Source organism: Centrocercus urophasianus, unplaced genomic scaffold (genome assembly GCF_019232065.1).
Source record: "Centrocercus urophasianus isolate 14NV4802_14NV808 unplaced genomic scaffold, USGS_Curo_1.0 seq_73, whole genome shotgun sequence".
Taxonomy (NCBI): Eukaryota; Metazoa; Chordata; class Aves; order Galliformes; family Phasianidae; genus Centrocercus; species Centrocercus urophasianus.
Window position 1 is genome coordinate 6,091,901 of NW_024885344.1, and position 16,031 is coordinate 6,107,931.

A 16,031-nucleotide genomic window follows, 5' to 3' on the forward strand; every position below is an offset into this window, starting at 1 on the left:
CCTGCCTTTCTCACTTATACACTTGTATATGTATATATAAAAAGCCCATGCTGTGCATACCTTTGTGCCTCCTGTTTTATGAAGAAGGTAAAAAAGCAGTTTTCCAGATTGGTAAGAAAAATACAGTACATGGAGAGATAGGGGAACAGTCAGGAGCTCCTAACAAAACACTGGTCTGTCTGCTGCAAGTCTGCTCAGTTATTGGGAAAACTGAACATGCTGCTTTTTTTGAACAGTCTAATCATATTTACTATGACATCAGACCTACCCACCACAAATTGTTCTCGTGCAACGGAAAAATTTTTAATCTAATACCTTAGACTCAGATGATTTCCCAGCTGCAGAACTGCAGTAATTTCATATCTTCTCATTTTTTAGATAAGCTGATTAACGGGGATATGTTTTAGATTCAGGGTGCAATTATCTCACTCTATTGTACTTGAGAGAAAAGTGGCAACATACAGTAAAACAACATTGTTTTCCCCAGATCAGCTGTTAAAGTCTACTTCTCTGTGATGGAAATAGGCCTTTCTTGTTGCCTTTCCCCTGTCCCCTTAACTTTCAGCACTTCCTCTTCCTTTTTTAGAGACATTACATTATAGCAACTCTTATTTCAGGCAATTTATTTTCTTAAAGAAAAAATGAGTCTTAAAAAAAAAAATCTCATAGAGAAGACATTTTCTCATTTAAAATACATTTCAAAGTTTATTAAAAACCTCAGTCCAGCTCCACTGGTCAAATCCTGCTTGTAGCATTTATTCATTTTCAGGCTCGCTTACAGAATAATAATGATAGCAAAGAACCATAAGTCCTGATGTTCTGTTAACATATATGGTAGAATAAAATAAGAATGCTCACTAGCATCTGTAAAACTGATTCACACCCATGTAAGCAAGGGAAAAAGAAAGACAGTTCTTGAATTTATGCCATTACAAGATGAAAAAAGCGCTTACTGCTACAATTTTGCCAAGAGGTTTGGGTAATTTTTTCTTAAATCCCCAAGTCTGAGATTTACTTGGTTACATTAGAGGGACTCACCTTGTTCCTCCATTTTTCCCCTTAAATTTCTAGGGATGATTCTAGAAGGAGAGTTCACAGTGTCAAGATGAGCATATTCTTTACTATATTTGTTCAAGTGTTTTGATTTCTAATTTTCATTCACATACAGAGGTTTTCAACATGCATTGATTTGTAGACCAAATTCAACTAAGAAATGGACAGGTTTCACATATGCAGATTCCTGTACACCACATGAGAATTCATTACTCTTGCCACCATTCATGAATGCCTCTGATACAAGTGGGTCGTGGGCTGAAAGCTCCTTTTAGTAGGATTGTGGCTTGCATTCTTCCATGCATAACATTGGTGATACAGCAAGAGAAGTAGCTGGCCTCTTAAGAGAAGTCCTTTAAAAAGCCAGTTTGGTGAAAAGACATTGCTGTATGAACAAGCAAGTGAAAAAACTTCTTAACGGTACAGCAGACTACTGCTCTTGCACCACTGTCCCATTGGCAGCTAAGTCTCTAAAACCTGCTCCAGCCCTGAGGAAGATGGGATGCAGCAGCTATCCACCAAAGGAAAGCAGAAGCTCTCCTCTACTGCCTACATTAAGGAGACAGGTTTTACAGAAAATGCTCTGCTGGAGAATAGCCAGCAGAATAATGGCAGCCTTCCTCTTTCCAGCACGTTGCTGTGAGTACTACTGCTAAACAAGTAGCCACAAGTACAAGTCCAGAAGACACGGCAAAATATGAGAAAAGGAAGATTACAAAGAGACTAGATTCATCCCTTCCTGTTTCTACTGACTATAAAACACTGTAGTGCTGTAGTGCTGTAGACACACAGCCCAGTGGGGCTCAAGTTCTTGTATCATCACTCAACTGCTCAAAAATCCTGTCTGGCATTCTTTAGTACTTCAAGACATGATTGCCTATCTACAGCATAACAAAATAACTTAGGCAGCTTTTCCTACAGCAAGTGCTAGCAGGTGACTAATATTAACAGGATTTTGCCACCAAAGAATGAGTCACTTCATCCCATCCAGATGACTTTTAACCAGAACAATGAGGGTGAACTGGTCTATACTCTATACGATTGGCATCCTCTATATCTCAGAGTCATCCTATCAATTCCATTCAAATAAATGAAGAGGATGTAAGTCCACTTTTTATGCTATTTTATAAATGAAATCAGATGTACATGTAAAACTGGTATTTAAGTGGGTTTTACCTAATAATGAGTCAGATATCGACAGAACAATCACCATGAAGACCAAGGTAAGAGGCACTACATTCTCATTAATAATTCAAATCTCAGCATGGATATTGATGACTATGCACTTAAAACAGGATATTGGGCTGCAGCTGGAGTTAGCCCAGATTTCCTGAAAAGTTGTTGGAATGAAACAGACAAATCTGGGAGGCTTTATTGTAGAAGTCTGTAACACAATGGAAAGCACAGCAGTGACAGCAGCATGACAAGGTCTTAAGCTGGAGCAAATGAGGACTTGCTCATATACAACAGCTGTGGGCACAGAAATAAAGAAAAGAAGCTGCTTATCTTCAGAAAGCTTCAGGTACACAGGCATCTGTAGCTAGACATCCTCACCTCCACTGCCAACCCCTAAATGAAGTCTGGGAAAGGGTAAATCCTGGCTCCAGCCCTTCTGGTAAGTCAGGTGCATTGCACAGAACTCCCCTGGGCTGGCTCTGCCTTGCCACCAGGTGCTCAATCACTATTTCAAGCCCTGACTCAGAATTGCCACTGGAGTCCAACCAGAAAAATGGCAGCTCCTCATTATTGACAGCATGTGGACAATCAGAAGCATTACAGGTGCTAAGCAATAAACAGAACAGATCAGCGTGAACAGACTAACAGGAGGTGAAGGGAGAGAAGTGTAAGTGAATTAAATCTGATGGCAGAATCTACAGTACTTCCCTCCCAGTCCAGGAAGGCAACATCCAGAGCACAGAGCAATAGCATCCAGTGATCTCTGACTCCAGTTACTGCTTAGAAGCAAGAAACATTACAAGCTTTAAAATAAATGTGTACCATCAGCAAAAACCCAAACAAATAGAAAGGTCACGTGAGCCAAAACCACTCAGAACAAACCAGTTGGGGCTAGTTAATATAATCTGCTCTATTCACATAACTAAGTTTGTTTCATTGAGTGCATGAACTTTCTTGGAAAAGCTCAAGTAATTAACTTCAGGAGCTTATGCATTTTCTTTCCCCTCAAGTTTATTTTACCCTGAAATTAGTGCTGTTTGCATACAACTGTTCCTACTGTTTTGAGATTTGCTCAAAAGAACATGCTTTCCTTGTTCTTTCCAGAGGGAGATGCTTACAGAGATGGTAGTACTGAACATAGAGTCCCTTTCAATTCCTCCTACTTCCTAGTCACTTTTCCCACCATTTTGGGTAGATACAAATGAAACCATTTATTACCTCACGGAAAAAGAGCAGGTTTCCAATGAAGGGAAGAGGTGGGGGATGTCTGATTCCCACTTTGCTTAGTTTGGAGAAGGCTGAGGTGGAATACCTGGAAAAAATAAGGCAGTAAGTTAATTTTTAACCTTGTCATGATAAAGCTTCCCACACTAATTTGTTCAGGAGGCTTCCCTGAGTTCAGAGAAGGAGAAAACACTTTTAGTGTTGGCCAAAGAGAACCGTCAGATTGGTGACATTGCTCCTTGAGACACAGAAACCAGCACTTCTGAGAGGGCAGAAGAATGAAGGGACTTAAACACAGGCCTGCAAACTGAGCACTCAGAATAGCTACTCCTCTTCCTCTGAGAGGTCTTTTAGAATCACAGAATGCCTTGGGTTGGAATGGACGTCAAAGATCACCGTAAGTGCATTGTAAGTGAATCATTAAAGTGATGTGAGATTACGGCGAGACTGAAATGGGAACTGGGGTTTTGGCTATTGAGGCACAGCTGGGAAAGAAGCAAAATAGATCTTCACGTGATTATTTTCTTCTTCTTCCATCACCACTACCTATACAGGAACAGAACAGGAATTCAAACCAGTCACAGTTGTGAGCGAGCCAAGACACTGTCAGTGTTTCCAAGTCAAGCCTAGTATTTGGGCCAGATATGCTGATTAAGTGATTTTCCAGCTGCCAGTCAGCAAATTAAACAAAGATTTAAAAAAATAAAAAATAAAAAAAATAGGGAAACAAAACACAGACTGAAAAGCCTCATGCATCCCTTGTTTCAGATGGAATCGTGGCACGTCAACAGAGACAATCCCAGGTAGGGGAGGAAGCAACCCCAAAACCTACTCCCCCTTCTTTCTTAATACACACAATGAGTTTAAGTCAGCGGATTTCAGGTCGTGAAACCTGTAAGTGCAGGAGCTGACAGCAGCAGTTTTGATTAGCCAAAGACACATTAATACCGATTGTTATCATGCTGAACACTATCACCAGGAGGACCTGTGCAAAAGATCATTAAGATTAATAAAGACAGTATCTTGATTAGCACCCCAGCTCAGAGCAATAACAATTTTAAAGCACTCCCGCAGCTGTTCCCACTCACTCCATGATATTTCCACATCCAGTGCAGTTTTGGTATCTGCAAACCACACTTCTTTGAGAGAAAGATGAAGTATGAGAGCAGAGCCCCTCCTAACAGGGCAGTTCTGAACTACTAAGCAGTCCTTTAGCTTTGAACCACAGAGATGGTGGGACTGGGGAATCAAATTACATCAAATTAAATTAAAAACCATGAACTGAATATAGTGTAGGGGTCATGGTATCAGCTGCTTTAGGCTACTGACTTCTACAATTCATCTGAATTACATAATAGAGACACAGTCAAGAACAGTGCCCTCAGATCCCAGTAAGCTGACTCTCCTACGAAGCCCAGCTGACAGCCTTGACTCTGAATACCGTGCTAACCCACTGCTACAACTTGAACACCTCTGCTTTCATATCCTATAAACTACATATGCCTCATTTGAAATAATGCAGGCTTTAATCAAATGGGTAAATAATACACAAATCTTGGGGAGCAGGGAGGATGAAGGAGAGGAAGGAGTTGGTGTTGGAAAAGGGTTCTTCCCTCCAGCATGCGGGGAAAAAAAAATGCAGCTAGAAAAAGAAACATAGGAAATTAAGAGTGTTAAATCTAATTTGACCAACAAAACAGAATGGGACTTAAGTAACTAGTGAGTAGCTTTTTGTATTTCAATTTCTTGAGAAGATTTCCTGCAGCATAATACCAATTTTTTTAATGGATTTTCTTTTGTGGAAGATACTTGATAGAAATTCAATCGGAACATACAGATACGATTATTTTTAAATAGCAATCATGTTCTTTCACTGAGGCAGCAGAAACTTTTTCAAACGTAAACCTGAATAGAAAGGATGTGCCTTCAGTCTGTGTCAAAACACTACTTCAGTATTAGAGGGTATTTTGAGGAAAAAAGTCACAGAAGTCAACATTTATTATAGTTTTTATATACATTATTGACTTTTCAGGCTACTTAACTGTTTTTAAAAAGTTTTTTATTATTTTATTTTAAATTGAAATAGCTGACATGCTTGGGGAAAAAGAACACATTCTAACATCAAAATGACAAGCAGCCTACACGATGCATTTTCTTCCCCAAAGAGAGGATTTCTTTGCTGCTGTTTGAAATCTGCCTAAAGTGCCTTTGTGTCACAGCAAAGCCCTCATCTTCTGCATGTAAACAGCAGAAGAGATGAAAACCTATCTGAATGGAAACCAGTCAGTTTTGCAGCACTCTTTGCTGGATGTTTTCAGTGTGGAATATGTGACAAGTTACAAAACAGAGCTGGAGCTAACTGCTCATTTCACTGTAGAGTGGACATTGTACACTTCTGATCGCCCTGTACTGCAAACTGAAACACAAACGTAAAAGAATCTTACACTGCACCAATTAATTGATGTGATCTGCAAATACTTAGAAGGAAGCAGAGCTAAGGAGAGTAGCGCTCAAAGCTCAGCAGCCAGGCTCACAAGACAAGAAGCACACCTGGGCTCTGAGGACTGTTTGTGCTCAGACGAGCAGCCCATCTTTGTCAGCTTCTGAACTGGACTGGCAGCTCCATACCAAGGATCTGCTTTCCTTTTTCCTTTTAAGAGTTTTCTCTGATGCTTTTTATTCAGCTGCACTGGAAGCAGGTTTTCAAAAGGCAGGGAAACGGGGCTTACAATGAGATAGGAAACAGAAGGACAGTAGTCAACCTACACTCCGAAGTACACCAACAAAAGGGCAGGGCCAGCAGAAAGAAAGAAAAAAATCCCATTAATAAATACATACAGCTCTATACTGCTGAGACTTCAGCATATTTCTGGCATTATTGAAATATCTGTAGTTTTGCAGAAAAGAGTATGAAGGACAGACTATGCTGCATGCACAGAAAGATTTAATATTACACAGGCATCATTTTAAGAGCTTAATTCCTTCCCTTATCTCTGTCACATTTCAGCTCCTGCCCACCAATTTGAGGGGATGGGAGGAGGAAAAAGAGGAGATTTGGTGGGGAAGGGAGGGGAGTTAAAAATAAATAAATAAATAATAATAAAAAAATCTGTACTGTGTAACACCAAATGAACATCAGCAATGTGACAGCTTCATGGCAGAGGCTTTGCCTCTTCAGCCAGACGAGACTGATAACTAGAAGGGGCTAATTTATGTGATTCAGCTACTCAGCACACCCATGACACACATTTGGCCAGCTGCTTGCAGAACTGTGCATGAAGAGTGCAGGAAGAAGAGCGGCCAGATTTTGTTGCTGGAAGAGGAGGTAGGCTAGAAGCTGGAGGAGTGCAAACAGGCAGGATTGCCTGGTGGGTAGTCACATGTATTCACCTCAAGAATCATAGAATTACAGAATCCTTAGAGTTGGAAGGAACCTCTGAAGGCCATCTAGTCCAACTCCCCTGCAATGCACACAGACACCACAGCTAGACCAGGCTGCCCAGGGACTGATCCAGCCGTACCTTGAAAGTCTCCAGGGACAGGACATCCACCACAATACTAGGTAACCTGTGACAGAAGAAGCTGGACATCTAAATGTAACAGTTCTGAATCTGCCTCCTCACCAGCAGGAAGTCTTATTTCTCAATCTGATGCTCTGTGTGTTAATATATCCCAAACATGTATCCGTTATCAGGCAACTTCCAAAATAAAAAATGCTGTTTCTATGTGAGCACACCAACGGAAGAAGACCAGCCAGCAGACTAGCAAACAGAAAGGACGAGTCAAAAACTACTTGTATTTCCCTAAGATGAAGAGGATTTGCAAGAAAAGATGAAAGGAAAAAAATTCCAAAGATTTACACTATTTTTATTACTTGAAAACATACATTTCCACTTTTCCTGTTAAATGTCACCTGTAGTTCTGATATTTCATCTAAAACAATCTAAAAATAGAAGAGATACTGAAAGGTAACCTAAATGGCCAATGACAGAGAGTAGCTTCCATGCCAGGAATAGGTATCCATCCTATAATATTGGAAAAAGAAGCAAATGATGCAGCATGACAAATACATTTAAGATCCTGCATAACTTAGAGAAGATAAATAAAGAATTATTACTCATCATTGCTATAAATAAATAACCAAATTTAAAAAAAGCCAGAGACAACAAATAAATATTCAGGTGGCAGGATTAAAATGAAGCGCTTTTCCAAATAATCAATATTCTAACTATGGAACTCTTTTGTTTGCCACAGGATCCTGTCTATTCTAGACACTCAAAAAGCTACCAAAAAATGGGATTAAATAAAATTACAGAAAAATCAACAAGGACTTATTTTGTGAATTTAACAAATACAAAAGAGAGAAAAGATTAAAAGAAAGGAGAGAAAAAAATATTTTTGTAAGCAGGGAACTGGTCTGTAAGCTTCTGGCAGCCTAAGAGATCATACAGTTACAAAACCTAACAGATGAAACTTCAGACTCTGCTTTTCTAAAGACGATGGCAGGCAGGGGTTTTGTGTAAAGGGAGGGGTAGATAAAGAATAAGACTCCAGTGGCAGCAAAATTAACTGGACAACCTAGCATATTCTCACTCAAAGGAGAAATATACCATAATGTTTACATACGTAGGGCTTCCTGCACAACTAGTCATTTAAAATCTTGGCATATTTTGAACAAAGTGACAACACATCAAAAGAAACCAGAGGAACAGCAGTAATGAAATGGATCAATAAACAATTCAATAATTCTTTAAAGATATACAAATGGCCTCACAAAGCTGGATGCTTTCTGTGCAGATTAAACACAACTGTTAAGAGAAAGTCAGCACACCAAATACATTCCTGTAGACCAGCAAGAGTGACTTAAGCAACATGAAACACAAACTTTCTGCTATAAGACAACGTGTAAAAAATAAGGAGAAGGAATTAAAATGAACAGATAATTATTAGAAGTTGTGATGAATATGTGTGTGACAGAACAAGCTATCTGCTCCAGCAATCCAGTATTGATCAATACTGCAAGAAAAAGTATTACACAATCTACCATTAAGCGCAATCAATTTGTACAGCAGAAATCATTCATGAGTTGCCAAATCTGCATCAGAGTTCAACATACCATTGAAACCACCCCAAATCTCTCTCTCAATAGAAAATGCGTCATTCCTTCTACATCTAAGTAATGCACAACCTAATAATATCTGCAAGCTATAAACTAGGACACACAGAGGGGAGGGGAGAAAAAAAGTGATGTTTTTTAATCTCATTGTTGGAAGCTAGGAGATGTGTTATTTTGGAAGACTGTGTGGGAAAACAAAGTTGAAATAATGGAAATCATACCTGCCAAGTGAGAGATAATCATGCATTTTTCACCCATTTGGCATGTATACCCACACTAGATCCCACTTAACACTAGGATGTAGTTTTGCTCAAAGAACTGATAACATACAAAATAGTATGGTAGCCTCCCAAACATTATAATGATGGCTCATAAAATGTGTAAGTTCTTCCTTGGAGCCCTGCCTAGAAAGTACAGTTTCACCAAGACACTGATATCATCCATGGGCTGGCGATAGAGTCAGAGTTTCTGCTCTTAGCCCTCTCTGGGAATTTCTGCATTATGGATACTGCATCAAGATCACTGGAGAGCTGCCATCAGACAAGTCTTTACTCTCATCTCATGCTCGGGACAAACGATATAGGAAAGCATTATTCAGTCCCAACAGAGGAACACAAAGAAAACTCCTTTTGAAAGTGGGTATTCCAATGTGCATCGCAGCCAGTGTGGGTACCACCTCTCACTATCACCTCCAGCAACTGAACTCACAGGAAAAATAAAATAGAATTTTAGAAAGTCAGCTATCCATCCCCACAAGACTTAAGCACTGAAGCAGAAGACCGAAAATGGAGGAAATTAACTCTTTCTTATAACCTGTTCTACTGACTGTGGTCAAAGGCTACCAAATTGCCCTTTGCTGTTACCCAGCAGTTGCTCTAGTGAAAATGAAGAATTCTGCTGAAAGGAAATATATCTGGATGTGTAGAGTATTCATCTCAGAGGAAAAAACGACTACTGCTCCTATAAATAAATAATCCACAAGTAACGTTTCAGTATATGCTAAAGGTAAACTTCAAAAGAGTCTTTAGCCAGCTTGAGATAAAGCTGAGTACAGCAATTTCACTTTCAATTGCAAAAAACCAATACTTTTATGAATTTGTGGGGCTGTAATACCAGTTCTAGATATAATAAGAGCTTCCACATGATGCTTGCTCTTCTTAATCACTTGTCTGCACTCCCCATGTTGGGATTTTGACATAATTGCACAAGAATAAGACAGACATTACACACGGGGGCAGATGTTTTCCAGCTGTGAAACAAAAATGACCATAGGATTATTATTCCTGGTGCATTAGCAAGTGCTTTAATGAAATAATGTGCAGGAAAGGCCAAATTCTATGCCCAGTATCACATTTATCCTTCATCTATCTGCTACCAATCCTTTTTTAATCCATACTGTTCTGGTCTGCTGAACAATTCTTTTAGTGTCTCTTATCATAAGAGACCTGATAGGCTCAAGGGACTAAATGCAATAAGGCTGCAGGTTGTCACAGTGTGTTTAAAGTTGCTTTGATTTAAAAACAAAAAACAAACAAACAAAACACAACAACAACAAAAAAAAGTGAACTAAGGCCAATTAAATGATAGGAAATAAATAAATAAATACATAAAAAGACCATACAGAAAAGGAACACGCTTTACCATGCTCCAAAGAAGCCCAGGGAGAGACAGACGGTCTGTACAGCAGGCCAATGACAATATTTCATCACTTCTCAGAGTGCAGCCCCTTCACACTGGGCATTGACTTTTCCAAATAAAGAACAAATGAACAAGTCATAAATCCATAGCCTCATCCCTTCATTGTGAGCTCAACGTTTTTAAACAAAATGATGGAGGTCAACAGCAGTTGCATCCTTACATCTCTACAATATCTCTGGTAAAGGAGGTGGGACCTCCATCCTGTGTGGACATGAAGGAAGAGTGTCCACAACAGATCTGGGGTTTAATGCACATGGGGGACCATAACAAATATCCACAGGAAACCTGAGTAAGAGCTGATAGCTGAGCTGAGCCCTCTAAGCTCACTGCCTTAACCACAGAATTGGCCTTCCTTTTATTTCCAGAAGCCATGGGTACCATAGCTTTCTTAAGCACCAATTTCCTCTTCCCAACCTTTCTTCACACCGATATTGTGATGCCCACGTGAGAATGATACCATCTCCAGGCCATGAGTGCTGTCATATTCCCAAAAGTGCACTCATACCTCAGCTGTCTTTCAGAGCCATTTTAAATCCACACCATTGTGGTTTACCTGGCAGCTCTCTTGATGTCAGTTCCCTGACAGCAGCAATGAGGCCTGGAGTTGAGGTGTGGCACCACATTCCTCAGGGGCAGCAGTACATCCAGTGGGCATAAAGCCTGCATGGCCTTGCATCCTGCCAGGGAGAGGAAAAGGACAAAACTGCTCCCAGAGGCTCAGTGCTACTCAATGCCTCCAAGCCTGAGAGGACTTCCTTGGTTGAAGGTGAGGTGCGGAACACAGGACTTTCTCTTTTTGTCAGACCTGCCAAAACAAAGTGCTTCTGGAACAAACCTCCAGGCTTCCCCAAGTGGGCTTCCCCCCTTGTAACCTCAATACTTCTGACAGACTGTGGGAACAATTCACCTCCCTGTGACAGTTCTGGAAAAAAGCACATAGACCTCATGATTACACTGCATATTAATTGTTTTTTTTATTATTATTATTTTTATTTACTTATTCAAGTTAACATCAAGGGGGCACCATTCATTCAGTGCACAGAACATTGCAGATATGCAGACCAGAAATGGATGTGATCAGAGAGCCAGAGATTTCAAAATGTACACAGTGCCTGAATTAATGTTCCACAGCCCAACTTCACTCTAGCATTTCCTAACTTTCATGTGCTTGACTTTACAATCTCACTCACTAATGTGCCTTTAATGCAACTTTCTCTATACAAGTTCTCAGGTTTTTAAAGAGCTCATTAAAAATCCATCATGTTGCATCACTTTGCATCCCGAGGGGTCATCAACAGACCTTGGACCCACAGCAGAGCCCTGTGCCAAATGAGCTAACAGCAGAGCTGAAAGAAGAAGCAGGTTGTCTTTCACACAAAGGAGTTGCGAGGCAGATGGCCTCTCCAGTAGTTCCTCAGGGAGAAAGTGCAGCAAAAGGGGAGAATTCCCCAATCCATCTCTGCCCATCTCATCTACCCACCCTTCTCCATGCAACTCCTCACCCCACTTCCTCCTTCTTTAAATCCATTTTTGTCAGACTGCTTGCACAAGTCCCCTTCTTTCTCATTACAACAACATTCCTACAACTCAAGCATTCCCTCCTGGATGTGCTGCATGCAGGTGCTGCTCAAGCCAAGAGGAAAAGGGCTGATAGAGAGGTGCAAGACTCCCTGCCTTGTGCCCAAACCTCACTGATGCTATCACACAAGGGACCGGCAACAGTTTTGAGTTCCTGCAGTTGGAGCAAGCTGAGCTGCACACAGGCACTGGCCTCCCAGAGGGTGGGAATATACTTAGCAAAGGCAGAACCAGAAATATTAACTTCAAGTTACATATATACAAAAGAAATTCCAATGAATGTGTGCTAACCGCAAATTTTGGAAGGATTACAGCTGACTCAGACTTGCAAGAGAAAAGCAAAAGATATATCCACTGACACAAACCACCTCCTACCACCAAATATCGAGTACCTCTGTCAAAGCATAGGAAAATTAATATGAAAATCAAGTATCACCTCTAAATAGTATAAATACTACACAATCTTAAAAATAAAGCAAGTAAAACATTTTTCTTCAGCCTTTGTCTCAGAAACCATGGAGCAACTTTTATCTGAAATTTTTCAATAATTCTTCCAATGGTGAATCTCAGCCCTGGAAAACTTCAAGTCCAGCTGGTTAAAGTTTGATAGAGTAATAGGCAATTGAAAATAGAGTTGTATAATGGGAGCATCACACAACCCTAATTTGTGGTGCTCTCAGACCCGCCTATAATTAAGTATGCCAGATTAGAAATAAGGAAAGTGCTGGTTCAGACTAAGAGCTCACATAAAAATCTCAGCTTATAGCTAGTTATTTTATGCAAGTTATAATCTATTATACTAGGGGGTGACAATGACAACACTGTCTGACCCTTAATTGCAGAAAAGATGCTATAATACTGTACATTACGAGACAGTCTAAAATAAAATTGAAATTAATACTGGAGCCTGCCTGCCACCCATGACTTGTGAACCAGGGGTACTCTGATGCCACAAGGAGAAAGGTTGCCTCTGATTTTCTGTTCTTGCTCTGACTTTCACTCCTCTGTTCCTCTCCTTTTCCTTTATTTCCAGTATCAAACAAAGACATCGCAATGATTACATTACACTTCTTTCCCTCCTTTTCATTTCCACATCGTGCAGATACAAGAGGCACAAACACCTCTGGAGGAGTGATCCCATAGCCTGGCAGGTGGTTGAAGCTGACACATTAAGTAGCATAGAAGGACCCACTGGAAATGGGAATGCTTCAGGGAACAAATGGCAATCTGCTACATCATGAAATAGTGCTAGAGCTGGCAGCAAAGCACCAGGATCGAGAGAAGCTACCATACACATATTTTAAAAATGCAAGTTTAGAGCATAGTATTTTCCTGCATAACACCACTAGAATTAAAGTGAACGGTGTCTGGAGCTCCCCTAGTGAAAAAGTTCAAAACTCCATGGTCACCAAGGAGCAGTATCATTAATTACTAGGGAAGAAAGAGGTGATCCTTCCTCCTTTGAGCCTTTGCACACAGCAAGTTTAGAAACTGGGCTCAAAGCCTTGCAGAAATACAAATAAATAAACTCAGCCTCTTCTTTGCACCTTACTCACATCTCCAAGAGGTGCCCATGGGCTGGTAAGAGTTGACACAGGAGGAGCACTAGATCAGGCCTTTTCATAGCATGAATTCATTGTGTAAGAGATAATGTGAATAGGGACAAGGTGTATGCATAAATTTTATTCCCTACCTCAGCAATAGCAGAAGACCCTTTAGCAAGAGTAGGCATGTGACAGGAAGAGCAGCGAAACTATTTTAATCAACTTTCAGCGTGCTTCAGCAGGCAGTCACCATCCCCAGCTTGAATAAGCCATTGTGGGCCACAAGCCAAGGTTGATAACTACTACAAAACAGAAGGTAGTTAGTTGAATTGATGCCAAAGGCAGCCAAAGGAAAAGCAGAATTTCAAACACACTGGATGAAAAGATCACAAGAAGCAAACTTCAAGGAGATACTCTGAACTCAAAATCTGCCTTAAAAAAAAAAAAAAATTAGACTCAAGCTTTGCTCCCAAGTGCCATTCAGATTAAACGCAAAACAAAAGCACGTGGGGTTTCCCAGAGCTTTGAATCACCCATCTGAACAACAAGAGGACTGGGCAGCTGATACTGGCAGGAATAACAGTAGGTATGCACAAAGCATTAAACCCAGTGCAAAACTGACTGAAAGGTATTTTCCTTCTTTAATCACTGAAAAATGCAGCCGTATTGTGCATTACTTGTAAAACAGCCGGTTGGGCTTTTCAGACAGAAGTGTACTTTATAAGCTGACATGTTCCTTCTGGCCTGGTAGTTATTAAAATAATGTTTGTTGCACATTATCTCATCTTCTGACTGTGCTCTGAAGTCCATCCTGGCCATCCCTCCATGACACAAACAAACTCCAATCCTTACAAATAATTCACTTAACTTTATAAGGAAACACTTGTTCAAGTCAAATAATTTTCATGTACAGGTTGACACAAAAATGGTTTTCCTGGGAAAGAGCTGATTTGCATTGCTGGGTGCCACAGCATATGACAGCTCACTCCGTGGTCTGCTCGTGTGGATCACCCATAACCCTCACAGCAGCAGCCTTATTTTTCCATGAAGCAGTTGAACACACAACAGGAAGAGCTAATTTTAATGAAGCATCTTAGCTTCTGTATCAGTCATGTTCCTTCTTCAACTGTTTATCCGGCAGGCCAGCAGATGCAGTGTGTAACCACTGCTCTCTGCTAACTAAAGAAAGTCCATTACTGTTGCCCGTTTCTTTGGCTCTTGGGTCTTTAATATCTGACATGCTGCAGCACAAGCAGTAGGCCATGAGAATCCATTACTGAGCTGCCCAGCACTTCTCAAAGGCTGCACTACTGCTCTCCTGTCCCAGCTCACCCTCTTTCATTTGAACAGTCTCTAACATTCCTGGCACAAGAAAGTAAAAGTCTTCAACACATCAGCAGCAGACTTGCTGAGACGGTGACCATCTTCCCATTACACTGCACAGCAGAGCCCTGATCACTGACAAGGATCCTAGCTCCCTCTAAAGTGAACATGATAAATAAATCATCAACACAAGGTCCTCTGGCAGGGAGGGAAGCCTACACACTCTCAACCGATTACTTTATAACTACCAACAAGGTCTAAAACTCCACAGGGAGGCAACAATAGTGAGTCGTTACTGTGAACAGGAGAGGCAGGAGGACAGCTGAAGCCTGCAGAAGCCAGTTTGCTTTACCCTCTCCACAAGAGCTTGGGTACAGATCAGTGGTAATGTTAAGAGGCAGAACAGACAAATGAGAGGCCTTAAAAAAGTTTAAGAGGTTGATAGAAATAATAAGATCAACAACAGAACTGAGATCTAGAACAGAAGAGCATAAAAGCAAGGTTTGATGTGAACTACAGAAATCCTGGCAGAAAGAAAGAGGTTTGTTGTGAGAAAAGCGAAGTTTTGGAAGTCACATACAGAACACAGGATGCAGGATCCTCAACATCACATCAAGCCACAGTGCAAATAAGGAGGAGACTCGGATACCAGGGAATACGTTCAGTGATTATTACAGTTGGATTTCTGTATTTCTTACACTAAAATTTACACTTTTTTTTTTTTTTAATTTCTTTTTTAAAGGCTAATTTCAGACCTGCATTGTTATTTCCAGCTTTAGTTTCTCTCCAGTGAGCTAACAACAAACATGAAGCTAGAGGTCTGGAGACAAATACCTTCAATTACTGCTGGGATGTTTGAGTTCGGTGCTTCTCCTACATTAAATTAAGGTAGAAGCAAAAAAAGCAATGGGTTAAAAGCTTTGAATTGGAAGAACAAGAAAAAGGCACTGAGAAGAAAGTATTGGCACAATCCACTCAAAACAAGTGAAATGAAACAGTATACAATATACTGGTGTGCCAAACATGGTATACTGGAAAAAAGAGACCCTCAGTGGCCACTACTAGAGCTCAGAAGAAACACTTTGACAGTAATGAGTCCCTAAAGCGGTAAGTCAAAAAGTGTCTGCAATGTAAAGGCTTGGGAAAGATGATGCATTCCCATGATGGCATAGCACGCTACATAATGGCTGTTTTATTTAGCTATTCCCAGTATAGTTGCATAGCGCGTAACTCAAGCTAGGCTACTTTTGAAACCATCAGGAAGCCCTAATCTTATATTAATGCATACATCCATATACACCCCCACTCACCATGTCTGC

General features: G+C 40.5%; 1 protein-coding gene across 4 annotated transcripts in view; it reads right to left on the reverse strand.

Moving 5' to 3' along the window:
- Positions 1 to 16,031, reverse strand: part of TBXAS1 (thromboxane A synthase 1) — a 234,721-nt gene that overhangs the window by 176,982 nt on the left and 41,708 nt on the right. For all 4 annotated transcript variants that reach the window (XM_042837930.1, XM_042837931.1, XM_042837927.1 and 1 more), the window contains one exon: positions 3,448 to 3,541. In XM_042837930.1, coding sequence (XP_042693864.1) covers positions 3,448 to 3,541 — 94 coding nt within the window. The remainder of the gene's footprint in view (positions 1 to 3,447; positions 3,542 to 16,031) is intronic.